Raw genomic sequence first — 23,474 nt, forward strand, 5'->3', positions numbered from 1 at the left:
AGTCCAGATCACCCTTTAGCCTTTTCATCTTAACACCACAACCCACCCCCAAAACACCTGTTTCTCCTGAGCACACTCCAGTCTGGCAGCCTCACTCCCCATTGCCCAACTGAGGTCCCAGATGCCCTATCTCAATCCTCTTCTGCCTTGGGCCAGCTTTTGTGACTCCGTTGTGACATGTCCCTCTTCAATTTTCCACCTAGAAAATTCCCACCTGAGAAAGAAGGCGTAGGAACATGATGGACAGCTCAGCTCCTCCTTTGTAACCCCCCTCATCTTCCTGACCTGTAGACACTGAGGACCAGGGCTCAGTCCTTTGGTCTCTGGCCTACTTAATTATCCCAGAGTGTGCGCTGCAGTCCATGGCACCAAAAGCTGTGCTGAAAGTAGAGCAGGCAAAAGACTCTCAAAGTCTTTACCACTCTCTGCTTACCTCCAGCATCACTACTTAAATATCTAATTAGGTTCAGAGCCTACTGTGCCTACTTCTGAATCCTTACCCCACAGGGTGCCCACCCAGCCAATGACAATTCCTAGCTGCTCAGGCCCCAAATTCCAGGTCCACTTTTGACTTCTCTTCCTCTCTCTTTCTCCCTATTTATTTTATGTTATTTATTTATTTATTTATTTATTTATTTTTGATTTTTCGAGACAGCGTTTCTCCGTAGCTTTTGGTTCCTGTCCTGGAACTAGCTCTTGTAGACCAGGCTGGCCTCGAACTCACAGAGATCCGCCTGCCTCTGCCTCCCGAGTGCTGGGATTAAAGGCGTGCGCCACCACCGCCCGGCTTGTTATTTATTTTTTTGAGATAGGGTTTTTTTGTAGCTTTGGGGTGTGTTCTGGAACTCTCTTTGTAGACCAGGCCGGCCTTGAACTCAGATATCCACCTGCCTCTGCCTCCCGAGTGCTGCTGGGATTAAAGGCATGCGCCACCACACCTGGCTCCATTTTTACAACTTCTTAAGAATATCAAGCTATTTAAAGATAAAATGTTCTGACAATCCAGCTTTTGGAGAAACGCCTTACCTGAAAGTTGGATCCTGCCATACTTCTGCTCAAGAGGTGACAGGCTACATCTCACGCTGGTTATTAGGGCTCACGACAAAGGCTGCGGCTTTTTCTTGGAAGGGCATAAGAGGTCACTTAAAGTCTTGAGCTCCTGCTTGTGCCAGGCACACCCCAGCCTCAGGGACTTTCTATTACCCTGCTAAAACACTTTTCTCCTCCAAACTCTGCTCTGCTGTCTCTCTTCCTTTTTGTTTCCCCTTAAATATCATCCTGCAGGGGTCTCATAGCTACGACTTTGGGTTTCTTCGTTGAAGTCAAAGCCGCCATCTCTGTTGCTGTACTTTCTCCTAGCCTATCTCATTGGACTTTATAGACAGGTCACTGTTTATTGTCTGCGCCCCACCCCTGCCGTGAAACTCCCAGGGGACTAGGACCTAGCTGTGCTCCGTTCCCTGGATGGATGAAGCTATAGAAAGACTGGTTGTGTTCCCAAGGTTAACAGACATCTCCTTGACCTTGTTCCAGGTCCAATTCACCATTTCTAAGTCGGCCCAGGAAAAGATGAGGCTGAAGCAGATGAAGGAGATGGAGCTGCTTCGGAGGACAAAGGAGCCAGAACGGGAGCAGGAACTGGCTTCCCAGGGCTTGGGCACATGGAGAACTTCAGCAAAGGAAGGTACTAATACCCTGGGTGAGAGTACCGGTGCCCCAGGTGGAGTACCCATGCTCTGGGTGTGAGTACTGGTGCCTCGGGTGGGAGTACCGGTGCCCTGGGTGGAGTACCCATGCCCTGGGTGGAGTACCGGTGCCTTGGGTGGAGTACCCGTGCCCTGGGTGGGGTACCCGTGCCCTGGGTGGGGTACCCGTGCCCTGGGTGGAGTACTGGTGCACCAGGTGGATGTCTCCACCGGGAAAGTCTCCTGGACAACTCCTGGGTTTTCAGCCTTCCAAAAGAGGGGCTACTTTTATCTCCTCCCCGTCTCCACCCTGAGACAGGATAGGGAATCATGTCTCCTCCCTTGTCACCTGCTGATCATGGAAACTTGATGCCAGGGAGGTGGAAGACCTCCTTAGTGTAGGATTTTTCCCCCGACAGGCCTCCTTCCTTTGCGGGGCAGTGGAACCATGTCTGTGCCCACCGGGCTGAGCAGCCCACACAGAAATAATGTCGGAGTCCTCCTGAGGAAGCGGGCCAACCGAGCCTCCCTGCCCAGCATCCCTGTCAGCAAGCAGGAGCCTAGCTTTGCCCGCCATGCATCAGGTGGGACTTAACCTCTATCTGGGCAGTCTCTGGGCGCTCTGAAGTGTGGCCAGGGAGACGTTGCCTACCTTTGTCGTGTTCGTCTTACTAAGAGAGACAGTGTCTGGGGCCCATAATTATCCATGGGCCAGGCTAGGGGGCCCATGATGGCTCATCTAGCAGGAAGATGACTAGGCAGTTCTGCTAGTCTAGTGTGAGTCTTAGAGAAGTCATCATTATATGAGAACCAAAGATGCTGGCAAGCAACAACTTCCCAGGGAAGATTTTGGAAGTCTGCCTGTGACTTCATACAGTGGGACTTTATGGGGCTGGCTAGGACCAAGGAATCTGTAGATGTTGCAAGGTCCCCTCAGGGAAGGTGCCAATGAACCAGGGGGAGCTGTGTCCCACTTTCAAAGGAGCCTTGATTTTTTTTTTTAAAGTAAAGGTTGAAATGAATAATTCTGATTCAGATTTCCATTTTCTGTCATGTAATGATGGCAGAGCTTTGGTATTATAAATATTTTTGACTTCTCTTCTCCTTCTCTGTATCTTTTCAATTGTGTCAAATAGAAAGCCTTAAGTTGGGTCTCCTTTTTAGTTTCTATCATCTTATTGTTATCACGGTGTGATGGGTCTTGCTATTTGACCTTTGATCTTTGTACCCTTCTCTCTCAGGTGCTAGGGTCACAGGTGTGTATACTGTGCTGGCCTTTGTTTTTGTTTTTGTTTGGCTTTTGTTTTAACAAAGAGATCCACAATGAGGTTCAGAGGCTCCAGAAGCTGAAATTTCATAGTTGCACCTTTAAAGATTATTCCAGTTTTAGTATAAAAAATCATGGTCTGAAGAAAAAAAAAAGAAAAAAAATCATGGTCTGTCACAAGCAGTACTAGTTTACCTGCTATGACTGTGACCTAAAATTTCCTTTAAAGTAAATTCCTTTAGGATCGAGAAAGAGGCTTGATTCGAAGGAGAGTTCAAAAGAGATTAAAATTATAGGTAATTAGGAGATGGGCTTGGCTAGTCAGGCTTTAGCTTAGTGGTACGGCACTTGGTTAGATGAGCAAGGCCCAGCTTTATCTTTCTGTCTCTATCTCTGTGCTGTCTGTCTGTCTGTCTTTGTGCTGTCTGTCTGTCTCTCATGAGGGAGAGGGATTAGCAGATGTCCTCCTCAACAGCCGACTGGTGAGGAGTCATCATCCTGTGCGCCCCGTGGCCTGGGTTGTGTGTGAGAGAGAATGAATCGTGAACATGATCTGTCTCACCCACCCCACTCTGTAGATAAGCAGACTGGAGAGCCCAAGCCTCAAAGCCACCCACAGCGATGGCGGGCCACCAGCCCGAGCCTTGGGCTGTTGAGTCTTGATCCAGTAGGGTCTGCTACTGTCTCGTTATTGAAGCTCCTCAGGCTTGTGAGCGGATGATTAGGAACCGGCAACGTCTTTGACCTCCCTGGAAGCTGAGCCTGAATCCTCTTACTCTCCCCTCCCTGACAGCCATGGGAGGGTCACTTCAGCTGCTTCCTCAGTTACAGCTGTGCCTTGTTTTTGGCTGGTCTGAAAATGATTGAATCTCAGGACTGGAAGCTTGGTTGTCTTCACAGCTGTAATAAACTTCTTGAGATTCCAGCCTATCTCAGGAGACCAGGTGCCTGGAGATCAGCTCGCCTGCATTTCTTCAATTCTCTCTCTCTCTCTCTCTCTCTCTCTCTCTCTCTCTCTCTCGCTCTCTGCATGTGTGCATGTGTGTGCACGTGGACACAGAGAATGGAAATTTTTGGGCACTAGTGGGAAGGCATACTCAAGAGTATTGTAGAGAAGCTGGTAGGAGAGGGGCATCCTAAGACAAAATCAAGACAAACCCTATAGGCTAGAAGCTGAAGTGACCCCTGCAGGACCTTGTGGGTCTGAATGTGTTTCTATGTGCAAGTATGTGCTTAAAATCTAGGTGGGTGTAAATGATGCTGGAGGATGGTGTGGAGGCTAGGCGGGTAGTGGAAGGCTGGTTATTAGTACTATTGGTGGTGCAGGACTAAATCAACAGACACCTGGAAGGCTGAGGTAAGAAGATTAAATGCAAAGCCAGGCTGGGCTGCCGAATGAGTTCAAGGCCAGCCTGGGTGATTTAATGAGACCTTGTCTAGAGATAAAAAGTAAAGAGGGGCCGGGTGGTGGTGCACGCCTTTAATCCCAGCACTTGGGAGGCAGAGGCAGGCAGATCTCTGTGAGTTCGAGACCAGCCTGGTCTACAAGAACTAGTTCCAGGACAGGCTCCAAAACCACAGAGAAACCCTGTCTTAAAAAACAAAAAACAAAAACAAAAAAAACCCAAACAAACAAACAAAAAAACAAAAATCAAAAAAAAAAAAAAGTAAAGAGGGGACTGGTGATATAGCTCAGTGTTATAGTTCTTGACTGGCGTGTTGGAGGGTTGTAAGTTCAATCTCCAGTAAAACACACACACACACACACCACACACACACACGCATACATACACGCTCACTCACATACACACTCTTGCATACACACATGCTCATGTGCACACACACACAGACACTCACCAGTGCACCCAGATCCAGGATCTCTGAGTGTACTATAGTGAAAGTCCTTCTGTGGGAGGGGAACCAGATAATCCTCGCAGCAGAACTCTCCAAGGCGGGAGACGTGGTGGAGAGCACTCAATGCCAGCTGGGTGATGGAGGAGCTGAGGGCTGTGTTGTGTCTCTGAAATTTCTCCCTGTTCTTCTAGAATTTTGTGTGATTCTAGCATCTATTCATAAGAAAGAAGACATGTTCTGGTCTCTGTCTGTCTGTCTGTCTGTCTGTCTGTCTCTCTCTGTGTATGCATGTGTTGACTGGGCCAAGAGCCCCACAAATACTAGGCAAGCATCCTACACGCCAGCCATTTTTGTTCCCATTTTCCCTCAGCCTTTGAAAGTGTGACCACATCCTGCCCCTGCAGGTGACAATCTCCCCTCCTCTTTTCACTGCCCCCCCTGCCTTCCTTCAGCAGTCTGCGGGAGTACTTCCGTGCTCAGGCGCTCTCACGAGAGGAGGGATGCTTGGAAGAACGGAATAGCGGTTCAGGGATGAGCGTGAGCTTAAATTGCTATCAAGTGGGCAGGGAGCCTTTCAACAGATTATTGTGCCATATCCCAGCCAAGGTGGGGAGGAGCTGGAGGAGAGGCACAGGCTCAGAGGTCTTCCACACGACGCCCAGCAGCCAGTGTGTCCCTAAGGTAATGCAGTCGGCATTGATGTGAGCAGTAGGTGGAAAGTTAGGGCAAGTGAGGCACAGATGATGACTTCGCCACCTCCAGGCTCTTCCCCCTCTGTGTGTGGGGCTGCACTGAATGTCAGGCTTAGTGTCTGAGAATTAGGAGTATCTCTCTCTCCTCCATCTTCTCCATCCTCCCGGGTGAAGCTTGCTGTCTCTCTTCCTCCAATGCAGCTAACTCGCTACCCGCCGTGCTTACCCTGGGCTCCCCTGAATGGGAGGAAGAGGAGGAGGAGGTGGACCTTCGAGCCTTCAGGGAGTTAAGACCCTTCTCGAACCCAGAGCTGGGGCTGACAGATGCCCTCCAGAGCCTCAACAGCAGTGACTGGTGAGGAGGCTCCCACATTGTATGACCTGTGGCTTGGACTGGGAGGGGGGTTATTTAGGAGGGCTACAGAAGAGCTCCTGGCCCCCAACTTCACTCTTCCTTTACCCCTAGGGTCTGCTGCTATGGAAGAAGTGTGTGTGTGTGTGTGTGTGTGTGTGTGTGTGCGCGCACGTGTATGTAGATGCGCAGGTGTGTGTATGCACACATGTAGTTCATATGTGTGATGTCGCTAACTTCTTGTACATGCCCCGGGGCCCTTCCAAATGAGCCCGTGTATTGTTGTTCTGTGACATGTGAGAGCCACGCATGACCAGTAGGACTTTGACTACAGAACAAAGGGACCAAGAAAAGTCACAACTTTATTCCTCTACATCAAGTTTATTAATTTATGTTTTAAAACAGGGTCTCATGTATCCCAGACGGTCCTTGAACTCTCTGAGAATAACCTTGAACTTCTGATCCTTCTTCCTCTGCCTTCTGAGTGTAGGGGTGACAGGCATGTGCCACCGTGTGCAGTCTATTTGGTGTTGGGCCTTGCACATACTAGGACAGCATCCTCCTAATAAAGATATGTCCCCATCTGAATCAAATTTAATATGAGTGTCCTCCCACTATGCAAATGAGACTGTGCTCTTAGTCACTAGGGAAGCAGTGGCCCTGGACACTTGCAGGAGCCTTCCGATCTGCAGGCCTCACTTTAAGCAACTTCGTGGCATTGTCTGTCTTATGTCAAAAACCCTAGCAGGTCCTGGGTGGCCAGAGTGGAGGGCTATAAACCAGCTTGTATTGACCTTCTGGGTTTCCAAACCTGGGTGTTGTCACCCTTAGAAACCCTGCTTCTGAGGCCGTGAAATCACACCCTGCTGGGGGCGGTCTGCAGAGAAACAGGACTCCTCCCTCCTCCCCTCCTGTGACAGGCCTGGCCTTGCTTCTCAGGCAAATGAAGGAGAAGGGCCTGGCGAGCATCCAGCGCCTGGCAGCTTGTCACTCGGAGGTCCTCGGTACCCGGCTGCACGACGTGTCCTTGGCAGTGACGGCAGAGGTGAGGCCTCCCCACAGTTTCTGTTCTTTGCCGCATCCCCTAGTCACACACACATCCCCTAGTCTTCCCGGCACAATGGTTCAGGTGAGCCACAGCCCAGCCATGAGAGGCAATGGCTCTCTGGAGTATGGTCACCTCTGCTTATCCATCAGCCTCCAGCCACAGAGGGAAGAGGTCCCTACCCAGCCCTCAGATACCAGCCCTGAGACCCAGGTTTTCTTTATCTGCAATTGTGTAATCTTTGGAAGTTGAAGCGTTTGGAGTCCTGTGTTCCCATTTGTCTCTGTCCATCATCTTCTGCACTTGCAATGTCTAAAGAGGGATGGAGTGTTTACTCTGGGTTTATCCTCACCCTCAGGGCTGCTGTAGTGTTTCCCAAGGCCCGAATCTCAGCCGAGGTCCTGCCCTGAGAGCCAGTAACATGAGCTCCATCTCTGTAGAGCTGTACCCTTGGGAACCAACTGCTCTAGCAAGGGTGGGACAGTTATGAATACAGAGGATGCTGTGTTGACACTTGGCTGCACTGCATTATGTGATTGAGGGTTGGTTTTTTTCCTCTGCAGAGTGAGTGTGAAGGGCAAAGGTCATTTCTGTAAATGTGCTGCTCGTCTTCTTCTCTTGGCACTGTGACAACCACTTGAGAGGAGCCACCTAAGGGAGGAAAGATTTTGGCTCCTGGTTTCAGGGGGATTTCAGCCCATCAGGGCAGGAAGTGGATGGCACAGCTTGTTCACACTACGGCAGGGACAGCTAACAGAAAGCCCAGTGGAAATAGGGGTGGGCTAGAAAAGTCAAAGGACTGCCCCTAGTGACCCTAGGCTCCACCTCCTGAAAGTCCCCATTGTCCTAAGATAGCCCTAACAGTTGGGGAGCAAGTGTTCACAATATGGACCTAGAGGGAAATTTTCAAACTTAAAGCAAATGTACAAATTTCAGATAATGTTGAAAATGGAAAGACTGGTTGGGATGATGATAAAATGGGGATATTATTATCATAACAAAAGAGACCTTTTTGCCCAAAGATACTGAAAGGTTTCCTCTTCTACTGTAACAAACGATGACAGGGCCTTGGCATAAGTGAAGAGGCAGCAGAGAGGCCACATACTGTGCTCAGAGCCCTTGGGAAGGTACAGTTGTCCTGGAGGTCCCTTCTCCCCTCTCTCCAAGGTCACCAACCTCCGCTCCAAGGTATCTCGCCTGGCCATCAGCACCCTGGGAGACCTCTTCCGGTCTTTGAAGAAGAGCATGGACCAGGAGGCTGAGGAGATTGCCCGGTGCCTTCTGCAGAAGATGGGAAACACCAGCGAGTTCATCCAGCGGGCAGCCAACCGGGCTTTGGGCGCCATGGTGGAAAATGTGACCCCTGCTCGTGCACTGGTGGCTCTCACATCTGCGGGTGTCTAGTATGTATTCTCTCTCTCTCTCTCTCTCTCTCTGTGTGTGTGTGTGTGTGTGTGTGTGTGTGTGTTTGTGTGTGTCAGGGTAGAGGCCTAGGCATATGGAGTGAGCAAAGAAGAATGGGAGGAAGGGACAGGGAAAGAGGAAGCAGAAACTGTGTTTGTAGAGGTTCTCTTGGGTTGCTGGGGTCAGCATGCTAAGGTATCCACATTAAGGCTTCACAGAAAGCACCTCACACATTTAGCAGAGGGAGCAAAACCCTGTATTCTGTGGGCTCCTGCTACCTATCATAGGCTAGCTGGGGAGAACGGGTAAGTGTGGGTGGAAGGACAAGGGTGATGTTGTTCTGCTTGGTGGTCATGGCAACGCTTGGGAGACAGAGCTGTAAAAGCAGCCTCCGCGGTTCCCCGGGGGCTCCTGTCCTTCTCAGGGGAGCAGTGTTTCTTTCTGCTGAAACATGGACAAGCAAGAAGAGCCAGGACCAAAACTGGCCTCTCTCAGGAGGGAGGGAATGGTCTACTGTTAGAGCCAGATTTACCCCCTCCCCCCCAAGTCTAAACCAAATCAAAAGGCATTTCCCAAGCCCTTCCTCCCAGAGGGCAAAACACCTCCCTGCTCCTATAAGTCAATCATCATGTGGAGACAGGAGCTTCTCAGCCTACCCAGGGCCGGCTGCACCTGCCAGCACACCCTGGTTGTACCAGTCAGCAACTGCTGCAAAGCAATGCCCGCTCCTGGGCCAAACAGCTTAGATTCGCTCCTTACATCGCCACATCACCTCTCTGGGCCTTTGCTTCCTCAGCTGATGAAGAGAATATTGGTATCTCTCCCCGGAAGTGGTTGTGAGGAATCAATGAATAGCTTCACGATAAGCATGCTTTCCCCAGCGTTACTGAATACTGCCTGTGGCTGAATGAACTTGGGGGAATGGTGCCTTTTCTAGATTTTCCTCTTTGCCTCAACGTCCCTTGCTGCAGTATGATGACATTGGTAACTTGGGGTTGTTGGGAGATGGTGGATAAGGTGAGCCCGGTCTGGTGCCTGACATAGGGGGTGTGACCATTGATCACTGTACCAGGGTAGACTGTCCTCAAGATGCCCAGAACAGGCCTTATATGTTTAAGTCTCCTGGGGACCTTGCTTATGTGATGCCAAGGTCACACTGAGTAGGGAGAACCCGGATGTTCCCCTTTATGTCCACAGCAGTGGGGCACTGTGCGCTTCTGTGCGGAGCATGGCGGTACAGCCTGGTAGTCTGTGGACACACGAGCCTTACTTGAAAGAGGCAACACTTTGATGGCTTTCTCTCACCAGAGGTTGGGTGGCACCTGTTAAATGACCAAATGTATCCCACTGTCACTAAGCATCATGCAAGGGCTTCGCATCAGCCGGAGTCTGGGAGATACAACCAAGATGGTGGCAGGGTACGCAATTCCAGGGAACTGACAGCCTGAGTTGGCTGGGGTGGGGGAATACAAGAGCACAGCTGTACTTACCAGGGACCAAGCAGGTGCCAACTCAGGGTGAGCATCTAATTCTGCCTTTGGGACAGGTGGAAGAATGATGCTAACACGCGTGTGTGGGACAGAAGAAATGCTTGGGCTCGTGGATGCCCTGAAAATGGTGTTGCTGTCATGTGACTCCGTGCAGCTGCTCCTCTCACTTCCATTGATGCTGTGGTCAACTTTAGCCCTGTCGCTGGGAGCTGACCACTCAAAGACCACCCCTGTTGCCACAGGACAGGTTTATAGTCATTTCTGCCATGGACACAGGTTTTCAGTCTGCAATTACAGACCTGCATGTGTGTTAGTCTGGGGCTGTGACCAACCTCTTGGCCACGGTTGTGTTTCCTTTCAGCCACCGGAACCCCTTAGTCCGGAAATGTACCGCCAAGCATCTCTCTGCCGTCCTGGAGCAGATTGGCGCGGAGAAGCTGCTCTCAGGTTCCAGAGACAACACAGACATGCTGGTGCACAACCTGGTGAGGCTGGCACAGGACTCTAACCAAGACACCAGGTAGGACAGGACTCAGGACCGGCTGTGGCCAAGGTAACAAGTCACTGGTCGGGTCCCGGCCCCATAGCTCAGTGTCCTCAGGGTTTAGCAGAGGGATGATCAGGTGGATGGAGGCTGCACCCTCTGTTTCTAGTTGTGTTCTCTCTTCCCTCTGGAATAACGGCCAGCTTCTCTAGGCAGTGGTCAGTGACTGCTCTTTCTTACCTTCTATTTCCTCTATTTTTTGTGCCCCATTGCCAACCTCAGACTGTTCAGCCATTTTTTTTTCTTATTTTTTGCAAGAGTGTTCATTGAGGGCTTTGCTGAGTATGGATGCGAAAATGAATAGGGAAAATTAAGCTTCTGTTGTGTTGAAGCTTGCCTTCAACAAGCAATATATGTATCCCTGTATATTGAGCATTTTAGATTAGAGGTAAAGGACACAAAAGTTTTTTAAAAGCCAACACAATGGAGTGGAGAAGCAGGGGAGAGACTTGAGGCTGAGGCTGGGGATAGCTGTGCAGGGATAAGTTGATGGAGTCCACTCTCCGAGGCTCTGAGCATGCATTCCAGGCAAAGGAAGCAGAATAGAGACCCCGGGGAAACATCTTGGACAAGGGAAATGATGGCCAGTCTGAGTGAGACACTAGGGCATGGTAGACAGACCCAGATCATGAAGGACCTTGGAGGCCAAGGTCAAAAGCTGGGGTTTAGGCTGTGTAATGGGAGAGTTCTAGAGAGTTTTAAAGTGTGTTGGGGGCTGATTGTCTCCCAAAGGCGGAGTTGGGGAGCCATTGACTGCAGTAATCCCACCCTCTGGCTTTCTTGGATGTTGACACTATGTCTGTTTGGATGTGAAGCCTAATGCCTTCATCTCAGAGGATGGGGTGCATGATCAGGGGACTTAGGTCACCAGGCTCTGCTCTAGAGGTCCCATTCCCCCAAGTCAGTGGAGCTGAGGTGGTGTGTTGGTCACATAAACTGTCCACACCTCCCTGTTCCCTGGGAAACTGAAGTACCCACCCTTCTCCCAAACCCCCCACTGTGCAGGGTGTTGCCTGTGGCTTCTTTGTTTGCTGAGTGGGAATCTTCTGGAATAAACCCAGTATAGCACTGCCACCCACTCTCCAGGGGTCATTCTGGGTAACTCAGAGTGCCTCCTCCAAGGACCTTCCCGATGCCTGAGGTGCTGCCTCCCCCTTGGTCTGGCCAATGACTGGCAGTATCCACTTTTTCCTCCCTCCCTCCTTCCCCTCTAATGGCTCTAATGGGAGAAGGTGACACCTCACCATTGTTTCAGAGTGTCTTTCTTCCTAATGGCTTTGTATTCCATATGGCCGCAGACAGATGGCTAGTTCAGAATCCTGGCAGGAGGTACTAAAGGCTGGGCCCAGGAGGTGGGTTGGGCATTAGGTCTGTTTTGAAGGCAGAACCATCAGGTATGGGCAGGGAGGGTTTCAAAGGCACGTCAAGGGTGACTTTTAGTTTTTACACTGAACGTCGGGGTCAATGGGGGCACCATTTATTGAAATAAGGTGTATTTCAGGAGAAGGCTTGGGGTTGTCTGTGATTGTTGAGAGGGTTGGAAATCAAGACCTAATATTTTCCTATTCCCTCATCAAATGGAGCCAACCGCATTTCTTTTTCCCTTAAAGTACCCGGGTTTCTAGAGTTACTGGACTTCCTGTTTCTCCTTGCCTCTTAGAGTTTCATTGCATAAACTGGGGATTAGAGTTTGGCCTGTAGGAATGATGCCTGGAACTTTCCCTTGCTTGTTGACTGTGGGATTTGTTTCCATAAGTCCCTTCGGGTATTGTTTGGAGAATGTTGAGTTAGTTCCTGTTTTCCTTAGCGGGGCCATGCTGTCAGTTGGCACTGAAACCAAAGTTACATAGAGCATCGGGACAGCCATGAGAGAGACATCAGGGAAACAAGACTTCATGTTGAAAGAATGATGCCACATTTTCCTGCAAAGCAAGAGTGTCACCCAGAGGAGGGAGAAGACCACCGTGATGCGACCCTTGTTCCTCTGATAGCCTTCACACACGGGGCAGTGGCAGCGAACACAGGGAAGCTGCTAGCATTTTCATGTTCCTGTTTTCCTTAGTGGAAAATCAAGGACTGTGTGTTTTATGAGCAGAGTCTCAGGTTGGGTGGATATGATCATTCTAGGTGCTTTCTGCTCCATCTCCAGTCAGCTCTGTAATCCTGCAGTTTCAACCCCTTTATCATGTCTTGAACTTGACTGCCCCCATCTTATCCTCATTTTGTCGCTCTTTCCTGGTCTCTGACAGTGGCCTCTTAACAGGTCCCCAAGCTCCTAATCTTGCCCTGTTGCCACTCATTTCCTGCCTAGAGTTAAAAGATTTATTGTGCGTGTGTGTGTGATGGGGTGACCATGGAGATAAACAAGAATGTTGAATCCCTTGAAGCTGGAGTTATAGGCAATAAATATCTTTATTGCCTGGAGAGGCTTTGACTAACATGACCATATGGCCATTCCTCAGCTTCCTGTGGCCTCTTGACCAAAGCCCGGTCCCTTCACATCGCCCTAAACACAGCTTACCCTGTTCTCTGCATTCTTTCAGCCTCATAGCCTTCAACCATATCCGGCTGTGTGTCAGACCCTGTTGTAGACTTTAGAATGCCCCTCCCCTTTTTTTCCTAGTCCTGTCCTATGAGTGAACTCACACTCCTCTGTTGAATCCCAAACCCAAGCCAGGATTTTCTTACCCAGCCAGCGCTAATTCACCCGGTAGAGATGATGCTCCCTCCTATTCCCTTCCCCAGATATTTTAGTGTCCCAAACCAGGTGAAAAAAACTTACCTGAAGAACAGTTAATAAATACTCAGAGATAGATATTGGGGTTCATCCTGAAGACCAGAAAAGCAAAGCAGCCAGCCATTGGCTTTTACCTCAACCTCAGCCCAAAAATGGTGACCCTGCCCCCAGAAATCTCAGAATAAGACTGTGTCTGAGAGCTGTCTCCTCCCATTTTATAATCCTCTCTAGGGTTGAGATTAAGGGTGTTCACCACTACCACCGAGTATCTATGGCAAGCTAGTGTGGCAAGTGGCATTAAAGGTGTGTGTCATGGCTGCCTGGTCTGTAAGGCTTGCCAGTGGGGCTGTTTTACTTTTCTGATCTTCAGGCAAGCTTTATTTATTAAAATACAGATGAAATGCCACTATACTTACCAACACTTCTGATAGCCATGCAGAAGGACATTAAGTATTCTGGTATTGGATAGATAACTATATGAATATTGGCTCTATTGGATAAATAGCTATAATGGATAGCTGTTAAAAAGATAATGGGGCTGGAGAGATGGCTTAGTGGTTAAGGCCACTTTCCCAGTGAGGAAGGGTATGGCTGCTCTTAATGTCCATGGCCAGAGTCATCAATATTGTCTGGCTTGTGACTCAGATAGGTTGTGGCTAGGTATGTCTGTGAGGTTTTCCAGAGAATCCAGATTTGATTCCCTGTACCTACATTGCACAGTTTATAACCACCCGTAATTCCAGGAGCTCTGACATCCTGTTTTGGACCCTGTGGGTACCTGTACAATACACCTAGACATATATACTCATAAATTCTAGAAAATCTTGAAAAGAAGGTGTATATGAAGAATATTACATAGTCTGGGAAGATGGTTAATAAGAAAGCAAAAAGACTTGTAAGTGAGTTGCCCAAGTATTATGCTATCTATTAAAATGTAAATGCCTAGAAAAAAAGACTAAGAAAATATATAAAAATTTAATAGTGATTTCCTCTTGGTAATGGCATTATGGATGATGTTTATTCTTTTATGAATCTAATTTTTAACTGGGTAGGGATTGCTTTCCTAATTAGAAGAAGCAAACCTCTTCTGTTATAATTGGGAAAGTTGTGTAAAGCTGTAGAGAGAATTTATTGGGCCTCTCCATGGCTGTTTCTTCATTTGTTCTTTCCCCGGTGGCAGGTTTTATGGTCGGAAGATGGTGAATATCTTGATGGCAAATGCAAAGTTCGATGCATTTCTGAAGCAGTCTCTCCCGTCTCATGACCTCCGGAAAGTCATGGCAGCCATCAGACAGCGGGTGAGCTGGTGGAACTCAAGTGGCTGACAGCCTTCATGTAGGTCGGGGGAATGAGTTGGGGTTCCAGGATCTTCCATTTCATCCTCACTCAGGGTTAAGCTTGTGCTTTTTCTCCCAGTATCTATACCCAGGTCTGCCCCTATGCATCTCAAGATCCTTGGGTCCCTCTTCCCTTTTGTCTTGAGTGGAGATCTTGGTCTCTGCCCAGCTACTTTCAGAGCTCCAGACTTGGGGGTGCTCCCAGGAGGAAGGATTTTCCATCTTGTTATGCTTTATACTGGAATGTCAAACTACCCCATTTGGCTTATGTTCTGTGTCTGTTTCTCAAGGGAATACAAGACAATCATGAACTTCCATCTGCCAAAGGCCGTAAGGTGTTGAAGAGTTTGGTGGTGTGTGAGAACGGATTGCCTACTCAGGAGGGGTATGGTTGTTCTTGTGTCTCTGGGGCCCCATGGCCAAAGCTGCCAAGGGTGTTTTATGACCCATGGGATTGATTGTGGTCTGGGACATGTCTGAAACCTAGCTGGGTTTGCATGTATAATGATGAATTTGTAGGATAAATTCCCTTTCCCACATCTTAGACATACCAAATCCTAGCTTGTCAGCATCTGCCAGACATGTTGAGTTGGGTAGTCTCGACTGAGGGAATGCTCTTCTGTATTGGCCAGGCTCTCTGTATAGGCTCAGCATCTCTTTGTTCACTTAGATCAACATGTCCTTTAGCAACCAGATTGGTCAGCCCAGGACTAGTCCTTAGGCAGAGCTGGACACAGGCAGACAAGACCTGGCTTGAGGGCTGGAGGATGTGTACTGGGAACATTTAAAAATGAGACAGGAATTCTCTACTTGAAGTGTGAACCCTTCTGCCAGGTCCTGTGAGGATCCCAGCTGACCACAGCAGGATGTCCGGGAAGGTCCTGCCCAGCTCTTCAGTGATGTCCTGCACTCTCCTCCTCTCCCTTCATAGACTGAGTCAGCCCCCAGCCTTCCCACCCTCATATTTTCTTTCTCTGCTACAGTCTGTTTTTACTCATCCCAAGCACCTAGAACTTGCCTGTTGATTCTACAAGATGCAGCTTGCCTGTTACCTTCCCCTGACATTCTCTGACACTGTGCCCCCATCTCTCCAGAGTAGGCAGCTGTCCTTGTTCTTCATACCTCTGTATCCCATCCATTGTGAGATACTTAAGGCAAAGGCTGTGTTTCTCATCCCTTTGTTATCAGGACCCAAACACAGCTCTTGGTTTTCAGTAGGCAAGAATGCGAGATGCAGGAGCAGATGACAGGACAAATGACGGGCAGGACCTGGGTACGGGGCAGGAGCTCAGAGACCCTGGTTTTGAACTAAGTGTGGGAGGTAGGAATCGTATGTGGAGCTTCTCTCACGATGGCTGAACAGTCTAGGTTCTGATGGAATGTGATCCAAATGCTCTCTGTTCCTGGAGGAGTATGAGAGCCTAGCTAACCAGAGGCATGAAATGTGAACCTAGCAGGAGTAGAATGTGACGGCCTCCAGAATCTTGAATCTTTCCTTAGTCTTAGGTTACATATACAGTAGCCAGGATGTGCTTCTTTGTGGTACAATAGTTGTCTGGTGTGCATGAGACCCAGGGTTCCATCCTCAGGATCCCCTCTTTCCCAACGCTTGCAACGGTCGTCTTTCCGCAGCACATGCCCACTTATCTTCCCCACCTCCAATTCTTTACATGTCCTCAGAAAGGAGAGTTGAAAATCAGGAAGAGAGAGTGTTTCTTGTTGCCCTTTGAGGAAAAGAGATGCCCACAGTCCCCAAGTACAGTGTCCCCAAGCAGCATTCAGAAGAGAGGCAGGGTTTGGACAAAGCTATAGAGACACCACTGTTTCTGTCTTACCTGGCGGTGGGATGTGGCTTGAGATGAGAGCTGTGGTCATCCCCTGGGCTCCTCCCCAGGGCTCAGGTTCTGCTTCCACCTAGGCTTGGCCCCAATGGCCCAAGGCTGATGGGGCTACGCTCCTCCATGCGTGGTGGCGTGGAGATGGCAGAGCAGTTACGGGAGCTGACCAGGCTGCTGGAGGCCAAGGAGTTCCTGGCTCGGATGGAAGGCATTGGGAAGCTCCTTGAATACTGCAAGGCCAAGCCAGAGCTCATTGCTGCCAACCTTGTTCAGGTGAGCACCCACCCCATCCTCCCTGATTTCTCCCTGTGGGTGCCGGTTCAATCTGGAGAGCTTTGAACTGGTTTGGAGGGGCTGTGCGGGGAGCCTACTAAGCGCTCACTTTTCCTGTGGTCTTTGTAATGTCCAATGACAAGTTGGCTGTGGCTGGATGTTGAGCACATCTTTAGAATGCTTGGAGATTTCCTGCTTGACTTCAGCCCCTCTGCCAGAGAGGGCGCTGTGGTCAAGATCTTGGGTTACATTCGGTTAGTTATCTGCATAATATCTGGTATCAGAGCCCATGGCTAGACAGCGGCTGGAACAGAAATGATGGACAGGCTGGGTAACAGGCTGAATGCACTTGGTTCATGCTGACAGGCATGTGGAAACCCAGGCTGAGTCAGGTTTCCTTCTTGCTATGTGATCTTAAGAGACTCATTAACCTCCATGAGCCTTCACAGTTAATGGAAGGGGCAGTACAGCAGCAACACGGGTGGCTAAGGTCTTCAGTGTGAGACAGCGAAGAGGGTGGATGATTGACACGTGGAGAATGCTCAGCACACATCTGTCCCACCTTCTTGTCTGTTCCCCCTTTGAGGAGCTGAGCTCTTCTTCCTTGGGAATGCTCTAGTACAGGTCTGGAAACCCCTTTCAGGGATACCAAAGGGGTCCCAGCTAACTCCTGCCAAGCCTGAGTTCCCACAAACTCTTGATTGTTTCCCCCCCTCAATAGGTCTTTGATGCTTTTACCCCAAGGCTTCAGGATCCCAACAAGAAAGTGGGCCAGTGGGCCCTGGAGTCCCTTGCACAGATGGTTCCGCTCCTGAGAGACGGCATACATCCCATGCTGCTCTCCGTCATCACTGCAGTCACAGACAACCTCAACGCTAAGAACTCTGGGATTTCCGCGGCTGCCTCCACTGTGCTGGATGCCATGATGGACAGCCTGGGTGAGCATTCCACTGCGGTCCCTGTGGGGTTGTGGGAGGCACCAGCACCACACCCATCTTCTTGTGTTGGGGATCAACTGTGTGGTAAACAGCTCTGGTTGGCTTGTCTGACGCTGTGTAGAACAGGTGTTAACACTGTAGGGTCCCCGAGGTCCTGACTGGAGGCTTTTCCACATCCTGTCTATGTCTTAGTCACTGGTCTATTGCTGTGAAGAGACGCCAAGACCACAGCAGCTCATAAAGCAAAGCATTTATTTGGGGCTGGCTTACAGCTTCAGAGGTTTAATCCATTATTACCATGGTGGGAAGCATGGGGGCACACAACAAACATGGTGCTGGAGAGGTTGCTGAGGGTTCTACCACTGGGTCCTTGGGCAGCAGAAGAGAGAGACGCTGGGGACTGATCTGAACTTTTGAAACGCCAAAGCCCACACACAGCCACACACTTCCTCCAACAAGGCCACACCTCCTAATCTCTCAAGTAGCACCACTCCCTAAAGACCAGACCTTCAAATATATGAGCCTATGGAGTCTTTCTTCTTCAAACCACTGTAGTCTACTAGGCCCTGCATGATCGGGAACGAGAGAGGATTTGGTGTAGCCTCCCTATAGTCAGTCACATGAGGAAAGTGGCTTTTCAGGGCCACACAGGGCAGCACAGGGGTGAGTGAGGGGAGCTGGCAAGGTCTAGCAGAGGCAGCGGTTGGTGATGAACTCTCAGAGGGGAACAGAACATGGAGAAAAGAAGGGAGGCACAGTGGGCGGTCATCATGAGAAGCAAGAATGTGTCGGATCCCATGCACCCTGCAGTCTAACAGCCCAGGTCCACACTGCCAGGCAGCCTTTCGATGCATCTGCCTTTCCCCTCCTGGCTGGAAGGTGATATTTAATTGCTCCCTAGAGGGAAGGGCGAGTTTAAAACTTGAGGCGCACTGAGAAAGAAGTACCCGAGCAGGCTTATGTCTGGGCTAGTGTGAAGGAACTGGTATCTGAAGATTGCCTTTGCTGGAGATCTGATGGGCACAGGGTGGCACCTGACTCTGGCATTTGCAGAACGTTTTGGGTGAGACGTCCCTGGCAGACTCATCTCTCTTCCTTCCCTCATGCCTTGGCCAGAGCCCAGTTCCTGGGCCTGGGACAGCAAGCTGTGTCCTTGGCTAGAACCACCAGGAGGAGTTTCAGTTACAAATCAAAGGCTTGGTCAAGCCCTTCTCTGTCTCCTGAGTTCATAAATATTGTCAATTTCCACATTTCATCTCGGAGGGAATTTATGATTTGCTGAGTTTGTGGCTGTGGCACAAACAATACAAATCGAGCCCTAAATTACAGCTTGTTCCCTGCGCTGCTCTGGGTGCGTGAGATTGCTGTTGCCAATAATCAAGGCTCTTGGTAAATCACCCCAGGCTCTGGATTTATTGGGGGAAACCTACACAAAGCAGAATGGGTGTTAGGTATCGGAGGAGGATGAACGCTCATGTCTAGGAGTGGACTCTTAACTCTTCCTGCACCAAGGACTTCAGCCTGCTCTTTGCCACTGGGACAACCTTCCCTAGCATAGAAGAGCCCAGCACTTTGGACAACAGAATTTGGTGTTTCCCACAGCTACAAGAGTCAGGTACGCTCTACCTGAGGGTCTGCTGTAGCCACTCAGGATGACTACCCTGGAAAGCAATAGGCCTGGGAGTGGCCTGTGCATTAGTCTGCTTTCTGCTCCTATAGCAAAAAACACCAAGCCTGGGAAATATATATACATATATATGTAAAGAAATTTAATCTTTATATATATTTATATGTATATATTTAATTCATGGTTCTGGAAGTTCCAGAGCATGGTGCTAGTTTCTGATCAGCTTTGATAGACCTCACAGAGAATGGTGTCACAATGGTGGATGATGTCACAATGGTGGATGATGTCACAATGGTGGATGACGTCACAATGATGGATGATGTCACGGTGGTGGATGACATCACAATGACGGATGATGTCACAGTGATGGATGCACCACAGTGGTGAATGGTGTCATAATATTGGCTGGATGACGTCACAATGGTGGATGACATCACAATGGTGGATGATGTCACAGTGGTGGATGGTCTCACAATGGCAGGAGTTCCTGTGAAAGAGATTACATGGTGAGACAGGAAGACAGACACCAGGAAAAGGTGGCTGTGCTCAGTAAGTAGAGAATTTTCTGTGTGAGTCCACAATTTCAGATCCCAGAACCCACTTCAAGTGGGTCATGGAAACCTAAGGCGCCTCTGTAATCCTAGTTCCCTGTGGAGAAATGGGAGGCAGAGATGGGAGAATCTCGCGAAGCTCAGTTAGCCTGGTGAATGCAGCGGTTCAACCAATGTCTCAAACAAAGTGGCGGGCAAAGACTGAAAGCTGAGGTTGCCTCTGCCCTCCACACACACACACACACACACACACACACACACACACACACACGGGGAGGGAGGGAGAGAGAGTGTATGTGGGAACTCATTCTCAAGGCCTTTATTAAGCCCCCTCCAAGGGCAAGGCTCCTAATGACCTCATTGCATTCTGTCAACGTCTGCTTCCTGAAAACCTCATCACCTTTCAACATTTCCACGCTGGGGACCATGCTCCCAACACAGAAACCTCTGGGGACCAGCATGTGGCAAGCAGGGTTTCAGCCACGTGATTCTCCCTGTTGGGACAAAGTCCTTTTGGATACAGCTGAAAACAGTCCTTTTGGCCCACCAGGCAGACTGTGGTGCACAGAGAGTGATGGCTGGTGTGAGGGGGGCTGTCTTCTAACTCCTTACATCCACGTCTAACTCCTTACATCCGCACTGAGGTTTGAGATGGAGCAGCATGCTCTCTTGGTCCTGCATGTGGTGCTGTTGGAGTAGGGTGTGCGAACGAGTTGTCTGGGCCAGCAGGGTTTGCTGTGCCACACACCTTCTCCGTTCCTGCAGCAACCCTGATTCTGAAGGTGTTTATGATGATGGAGTGCAAGCTTAAGGACTTAGGGTAGTGATGTGGAGTACCTAGGATAGAATTCATGTTAGGTTAGTGATGTGGAGTACCAAGGATAGAATTCATGTCATCCCCGGGAAGGGCTTTCATCTGTCTGGAATGAGCTGAACGGAGCTCAGAAGAGACACGAGTGACCAAGTTTCCCACTGTTCAGAGCTCTCGGTGGTGGCTGCAGAGCCCAGGCAGTGGGGATAGAAAATGAATACAGTCTTCCAATCTACTCCGCTAAACCTGATATTTCTGACGGGCCTTTGGGTTTCTCTTACAGAGGTGCTTTCTCAACAGTCTGCTTCTTCAGTTGTCCACTCTGGGGGGTGGGATGCTGGGCTCCAGGCTGGAGGTGGACTGTCAAATGCTGGGCAGAACTCACACGTGGAAGGCCAGAGCGACAGCATAGCCTACCCCCAGTCTGTTTCCTGCTAATTGCAGGGCAGGAGGATTGAGAACGACAGTGCCAAGTCCGGCTCTGTTCCCTGGCACGAAGTCCAGATGGCACGGCTAATTGGGGAGGCTGGCTTTCCTAGGACGAGTCTCAAGACGCTGCTTGATCGTGAAATTCATTGAGAGCATGGTCTCGTCAGCCCCAATCATGTCTTCTGGCTTGGTTCTCCCGAGGGTTGGTGACTTGGATGTCCCTTGACATAACAGGTGTTGCTTTCTGCAGCGTTCCCTTTAGGGGGACAGGAAGGAGACTGGGCAGCTTGCTCCCTGGCCTCTCCCATTCATCACCCACTTCCTGCTTTGGGGTTTCTCTGAATTTGAGGCTCAGTGCTGTTTTTCCTACTAGACACTGAGACCTGAATTCTCGGGAATTTTTCTGAGTAGTAAGGACGTGCAGGAGCAGACTGCTTGGCCGTGTTGGGCTCTGTTACTCTTGCGTTGGAGAAGATATCCGCCTGATGAAAACCTCAGACTGCAGACAGCTCTGCTTTCCCCAGATGACCTTGGTGTTCCCGTTTCTCACAGTCAGAGGAGCTCTCAATTTAGCTCAGCCTCTGGCCAGGGCTGTAGAGGCCAGATAAGCTTGGGTTGGGGTGGCTGTGGATCTAGCTTTGCTGTTTGCTCTCTGACTTTAAATGTCTGTAAATCATGTGACTGACATTATATTGTCAACAGGATTAGACTCTGAGTCAAGATACCTCTCCAACACACCAAACGCTCAAAAAAAAAAAAAGCCCATATTTGTTCAAATTGTATTCCCAGTGGAAAACCACAAGGGAATACAAATCTCATATGGGCTCTTTCATTTAATACAGATATTAATGGTACATACCTGTAATTTGGGAGGCCGAGGCAGGAAGATTAACATAAGTTGGGGCCAATCTGCGCCCCGTCTAAAAGTTCAAAGAGAAAACAAGTGAATTGCATCCAGTTTCCAACGCTACTTTATAGTCTTACTCGTTGCTTAAACATAAAGACTCATTCTTTTCTATAGAAATCATGCTTGTTGGGCCAGGTGGTGATGCACGCCTTTAATCCTAGCACTTGGGAGGCAGAGGCAGGCAGATCTCTGATTTTGAGGGTCAGCCTGGTCTATAGAGTGAGTTCCAGGACAGCCAGGACTACACAAGAAACCCTGTCTCAAAGAAAAAAATAAACCAAAAATAAAAAAAAATGCTTGTTAAATTATTGGGAAATGGAAAAACCTAAAGCATTTGAAAGAAATATAACCCATTTATGACAAGTATCAACTCATAAAAGTGTGTGTGCACATGCGTGCGTGTGTGCGTGCATGTTTGTGTCTGTCTGTCTGTCTGTGTGGACGCCAGAGACAACCCCCGGAAGTATTTCTTTGGGAACTGTCTACCTCAGCTTTTGACGTAGGACCTCTCACTGTGACCTGGAATAGCTGTCATCCCAGGTGCGCATGTGTGTGTGTGTGTACGTGTTTTTTCTGGACACAAAACTCAGGTTTACACACTCGTGTGGAAGTACTTTCCTGACTGAACCAGCTACCTCACACTATAGAGAACTTTTAAAGGAAAACATGGCAAAGCGTGAGTGGCCTGATGATCATCTGGGGACACTCATCACAGTTCAGTCCCGTAAGACACTCTATGTCCTCCCGGTGGCCCAAACTGGGTGTGGCCGCCCAGGAAAAACTCGGAGGAGGGGAACTGATAGACTTACCTGCAGAAGTATATGCACTCCAGGAAAGACCACGACTCAAGTCATCATACTCAAAAGCTCTGATTTGGTTAAACAGGATGCAACTTCAAATGTATGATAGGACAATTACGTGCACAGATGTGCACAGACGTGCGCAGAAAGAGGGAGACAGAAACAGGCTGATCTATGAGAGCTACGCAGTAAGGCTCGAAAAGAAAAAACTAAAGGATGCCAAATGTTAACAGCAGTATTTTTTTTAAATGACACAGAGTTCTGTGGCTTTCAAGTGTCTGAGGATGACAAGGCCTGGTGGCCTCAGCTTCTCTAAGGGGAACAACTCTGTTAGTGCCTGGGGATTCCTCTGTCCCTTTGTAGAGAAGGGAGACTCTGGAGGACAGACTGACTGTCGGTCAGGCCTGTTTTCTTCTCATTGCATGACATCTTAGGTTCTTTTTGCTGCATAGAGAGTCTTGACCTTCCTGTGAGGCAGAAAGAACCCTCTGGAAATGTGGGCCAAGCTAACGGAGTATTGACATTAGCCTTTCAATGTTAGATTCCATTATCATCATCTTTTATTATTATTTTTAAATGGTGCTTGGAAGTGAACTCAGGGCCTTTGCACATGCTAGGCAAGCATTCTGTTGCTGAGTAACCTAAGCCAGCTCAAGATTCTGGCCTCTTGTTTTGATTTTTTTTTCCATTGTGAGAATTTTAGGGCAATAATAAAACTCATTACAACAGTATATACATTACTAAGTATATGATATGGGTCTAATCCTAAATATTAAATCAACTCATCTATCCTCACAGCAACTCAGAAAGAAACTAGGATTTTTCCTTTTTCACAGATGGGTAAACTGAGGCATGGAGGGAGCGAGTGGCTCATATAGTGTTACATAGGAAGA

General features: G+C 49.1%; 1 protein-coding gene across 1 annotated transcript in view; it reads left to right on the forward strand.

Annotated features, from left to right (window-relative positions):
- The window catches only part of Togaram2 (TOG array regulator of axonemal microtubules 2), a 44,192-nt gene that overhangs the window by 13,074 nt on the left and 7,644 nt on the right, over nt 1–23,474 (forward strand). The window contains exons 8-17 of the mRNA XM_041631353.1: nt 1,534–1,684; nt 2,105–2,269; nt 5,700–5,853; nt 6,790–6,895; nt 8,063–8,298; nt 10,151–10,309; nt 14,251–14,368; nt 14,698–14,786; nt 16,374–16,518; nt 17,240–17,456. Coding sequence (XP_041487287.1) covers nt 1,534–1,684; nt 2,105–2,269; nt 5,700–5,853; nt 6,790–6,895; nt 8,063–8,298; nt 10,151–10,309; nt 14,251–14,368; nt 14,698–14,786; nt 16,374–16,518; nt 17,240–17,456 — 1,540 coding nt within the window. The remainder of the gene's footprint in view (nt 1–1,533; nt 1,685–2,104; nt 2,270–5,699; nt 5,854–6,789; nt 6,896–8,062; nt 8,299–10,150; nt 10,310–14,250; nt 14,369–14,697; nt 14,787–16,373; nt 16,519–17,239; nt 17,457–23,474) is intronic.

This window comes from Microtus oregoni, unplaced genomic scaffold, assembly GCF_018167655.1.
Source record: "Microtus oregoni isolate MIOR12 unplaced genomic scaffold, Mior012 000036F_ref0000092, whole genome shotgun sequence".
Classification (NCBI taxonomy): domain Eukaryota; kingdom Metazoa; phylum Chordata; class Mammalia; order Rodentia; family Cricetidae; genus Microtus; species Microtus oregoni.